At 34.7% G+C, this 4,319-nt stretch overlaps 1 protein-coding gene across 1 annotated transcript; it reads left to right on the forward strand.

The window, feature by feature from the left end:
* Positions 1-1,903: 1,903 nt before the first annotated feature.
* Positions 1,904-3,970, forward strand: LOC126617465 (protein LHCP TRANSLOCATION DEFECT-like). Its single transcript, XM_050285524.1, has 2 exons — positions 1,904-2,231; positions 3,609-3,970. The coding sequence occupies exons 1-2, from the start codon at positions 1,971-1,973 to the stop codon at positions 3,864-3,866; spliced, it is 519 nt and encodes a 172-aa protein (XP_050141481.1). The 5' UTR covers positions 1,904-1,970; the 3' UTR covers positions 3,867-3,970.
* The last annotated feature ends 349 nt before the right edge of the window (positions 3,971-4,319 follow it).

Here is a 4,319-nt window from a genome sequence, read left to right on the forward strand (position 1 = left end):
TCAGGTACTATTTGTATTTAATTTTAAATAAAAATAATCAAATGATTTTTTACCACACAATGCACAATGAATAACTAAAATATAAGGATCCTTAGGATCCCACAATTTGGATCCGGATGGAATCCAAATCCCTAAAATATAGACGATTTTGATCTGAATGCCCCACTCCATTTCTACAATTTTTTTTATTAAACATCTGTGCCTTTTAAAGATTTGATTAAGATGCCTTGACTAGTGGCCACCTAAGCATTTTTTAAATTTATTTTAGTTAGTTTTTTTTCTAAATGAAAAATGTTATATGTTAATTTCCCATTTGAATCTTTTTAGTTAATAGAGGTTTTTTTGGCTTGTCAGAATCTATGCCCCTTTTTAAGGGGGATGTTGGATAATTAATAGATATTAACTATTAAATCATCAATATTATCTCTTAATTTTTGAATATTTAACATTTTTTTTATAATAAAACTTCATTGATCACGGAAAAAACTTACATCAACAGAAAAAATGGAGATGGCCAATTCAACATGGTGAAAACACCATGGACGCTACATTTATCTTGTTGAGTTCTAGTTTGATTGCATGGTTGTGTAATATGCAACAGAAAACAAGTGATTTTAGATATTGTAGCACAATATAATTTGCATAAAAGTTGTTGACAAAAGGTATTAGTTGGAATTTACCAAAAAAAAAAAGGATTAGTTGGAATGAGATTAATGTCATTCGGCATGAGATATATGAGTATGAATTTTAAATTGAAACCAAATTTAAATATATTAATTTCTAATTTGAATTGTACTCATGCCATGTTGAAATGTACTAATATGACTTGAAATGTATCGATGTCAAATTGAAACGTACCAATGCTGATAGGATATGTACCCATGCCAACATGAAAACGTACCAACATACGTTTAGAAATGTACTCATGCCAAATTGAAACGTACCGATGCTAATATAAAAAGTACCCACGGCAACTTAAAGCGTACCAACATATTGGCTAGAAACGTACCAATACTAAATGGAAACATACCCCATATCATCTACCACTGGAATCTATTTTCCAAATGTACCATGATACGAATACTCAAATCAAGAGGTTTGCATAAAATGAAAATAAAAAGGGAATGAACATGGCTCACAAAGGAGGATGGAAGGGTATCGACTCACAGAAAATAAATGGCACGAAAAATTGTAGATTGGTCGTGAAAGAAGAACATAAATATATATCACGTTAGAAGCATAAATAAATCCAATTTGATATGTTTTTAGATTTTTAAAACATACGTCTACCAGATTGTAGAAGTTTTGGATAATTATTAGCTAATTGGTACATTATATATATGGCAACTTGTGTAATTTTGCATTAAAAATGCTACTTATAATATATTTGGTACCTAAAATGTAGAACAATGTTTAATAAATTTTCTAAAAGGTATGAATGTTTAATTTAACAAATAGAACAGCTAGACATTTAAATCTAAACGCCCCCATAAATACAGAGTAAATCCTAAAAAGGTGTCGCTAAAACAAGATTTCTCATTGAAGTTATCCTTCAAGTTTCTTTTTGTTTTCAAAACAAACAATTTTAGCTGAATAAGTGAATTAGGTCAATTGGTTAAAGTAGTCTGTTCACCCAACTACAATTGAGTTCCGTCCATTTTCCTATAGATTTTAGTAGTTGAAAATTTGTTCTCAACCTCTTTCGAACACAAATTCAAACCTGAAGGCTGCAGAATCCTGCAATGATCAAAAGAAAGATAAGAGGAAAGTATTGACTACGTTTTTTTCTTCGTAATCTGGTCGGGCCACAAAAGTCAACAAATTTAGTATTCCAAAATAACGGCTACGATCGCTTCTCCACGAGAACCGTGAAAGATGAAGGCACAGTTTATCATTCTCCACCTTTAGACATGAGTGGATAGGAGGGAGTGATCGAACTGAGAACTCCCAGAGTTCACAGAAACTCAGCAATGGCTTCAATTCCTTGTACTACAGCTGCTACCCACTTATTCTTCACCAACAACTCCTTCAATTCTCCAACCAAATTCAGTACCCGGTTTCTGGGTACTCGGAATAGGCTCGGGTGGGTCCGACCCGTTGGTATTGGAGCCTCCAACGGGTCCAGAGCCAAGTGCTGGTTCAAATTTGGTAAAAACGGTGTGGGTGCTGAAGATGCTGGCATATATGGAAGCCAATCCCGTGATGATTATGATAAGGATGACGTTGAACAGGTTTTTTTACTTTCTCTCTCCTCTCTCTCTCTCTCTCTCTCTCTCTACAACAATTTTAATTTTCTGTTTAATATTCCGTTGAACATATATGATGACGTTTCATGACTAGCTAATTATATACACTTATATTTTGGATTTTTAATGGATGAGGTGAATTTTATATCGATATTAGTACTCTAAGCTAGACTAAGAGGACAGAGGGAGAGTTTGGACTGGGGACGCAGTGTCTGTAAGAGAAAGGCTCTATCCACCAGGATGACTGAGATTGAGAAATTTGTTCATCAAAAGCACATGGTCCTAGTAAGTAAGAATGGCTTTGTTCTGCGAATATTTTAGGAAAAGTATCGAATTCTTTGGTCCGCGTTAGTTCCAAATATTCAAGAGGGAAGGATGAATGTAAGACTCTAATATTTGTGCTCGTTGGCAAGTGCACATCGAATTCTTTTTCTTCGTAAGTTTTGAGTTCTAGTTGTCTACCAAAAGGGAATTTGCTCAAGTAAATCTCAGGGCAGCAACGATATTTTGCTGACATATAAACCAAACAAAAACTTGCCTTGGGACTGTTAAAAGCTTGAATTGATCTATCAACACTATAGCATTGGAGGCAATCTTTAAACTTGGTGCTAGCATCAACTGGATCTGAAATCTCAGACCTGAGTTTCAAATGTATCACATCTGTATGGAAGCCTAAGTTCTAGATGTCGGGAACAAGTTACATAGTATTCCCCTGTATATGTGCATCTATTGCACAGATAGAAAACTAAAGGTTGAGGGTTGAGGATGATTTTGCTCGGTGAACATTCCTTCTGTATATTCATCTTTATATAGAGATTACAAAGGAGAGTTTGATGTAGAACAAACTCTTGTATAATAAACAGATAATACAAGTGATAATTACAAGTGATGATTGCGTTAATCCAAAATACAAAATTCAGATAAGTTCACAGCTAGGATTGATCAGCATCTTTTAAAGATTCTTGCGTTTGTTGCGGCTTCTGTTGGCCAGAGGAAATATTTGAATTTCCTTGTGGCAGGCTGGATGGTTTATCATGCACTACTTTGTAAAAGAAAAATTGCAGGACAAGGATTTTCTTGCGGTCATGTTGTCGTTGATGACTCTTTAATTGTGTATAATTCCCAGGAGAATCTTATTTTTTTAATCAGCGCCGCGATAGTATCTTGATTGTGTAATGCACTCATTTAGTTTTTGAAAAACAAGTAAATCTAGACGAGGGGGAGAGGTAAGTGTGGGTTACAAAGGGTTCATTTTATTGTTTATATGTTACGTCTGCAACCAGAAACATGAAATTGTTGCATACTCAAACTTCTCTAATACGAACGCAGTGAAAAACTTATGGTTATGTCTTTTGATGACAGTATTTCAACTACATGGGCATGCTTGCTGTGGAAGGTACATATGACAAGATGAATGCTCTTCTAAGCCAAAACATCCACCCAGTCGACATTTTGTTGTTGATGGCTGCCTCCGAAGGTGACCAGCCAAAAATTGAAGAACTTTTAAGAGCCGGTGCTAGTTACTCTGTCAAGGACGCTGATGGGCGAACAGCTCTTGATAGGGCTGCCAGTGACGAAATCAAAAACTTGATTCTTGGTTTTTCAGTTCAGAAAGCATGATTTCGATAATCCATTAGCTCATGTTTCCTTTTTTGGTTGAGTTTCTCATCGTGTAATATTTTCAATAGATGATTTACTGCATCAATGGCTAGAGGATTTGTCAATTTATCGACTTGCTTTGATTTATTAGTTCTTTGTCGTTGCGGATGTCAAGGCTGCAGGGTATCTATCTACTTTGAAGAACAAATGAATTGTTTATGAGAGACTATTAATTGAAATATAATGTTTACCATACGAGTAAAATGGCTTTATAAGTTATAACTATGGTTTTAGGGTTCATCTAGAAGTGTTTTTAAAATGACTGAAAGCATTTTTGGTAAAAATGTTTTTGAAATCAATCCTTATTAAAAATCGTATTAAGGTCTGGTGGTATTCCTCTTCACTTGCAAGAGATTTGAGGTTCAAATCTCGTGAATGACGAATTCGATACCAAATTAGGTTGCTCTTTGTGTG

This window comes from Malus sylvestris, chromosome 3 (genome assembly GCF_916048215.2).
Source record: "Malus sylvestris chromosome 3, drMalSylv7.2, whole genome shotgun sequence".
In the NCBI taxonomy this organism is placed as follows: Eukaryota; Viridiplantae; Streptophyta; class Magnoliopsida; order Rosales; family Rosaceae; genus Malus; species Malus sylvestris.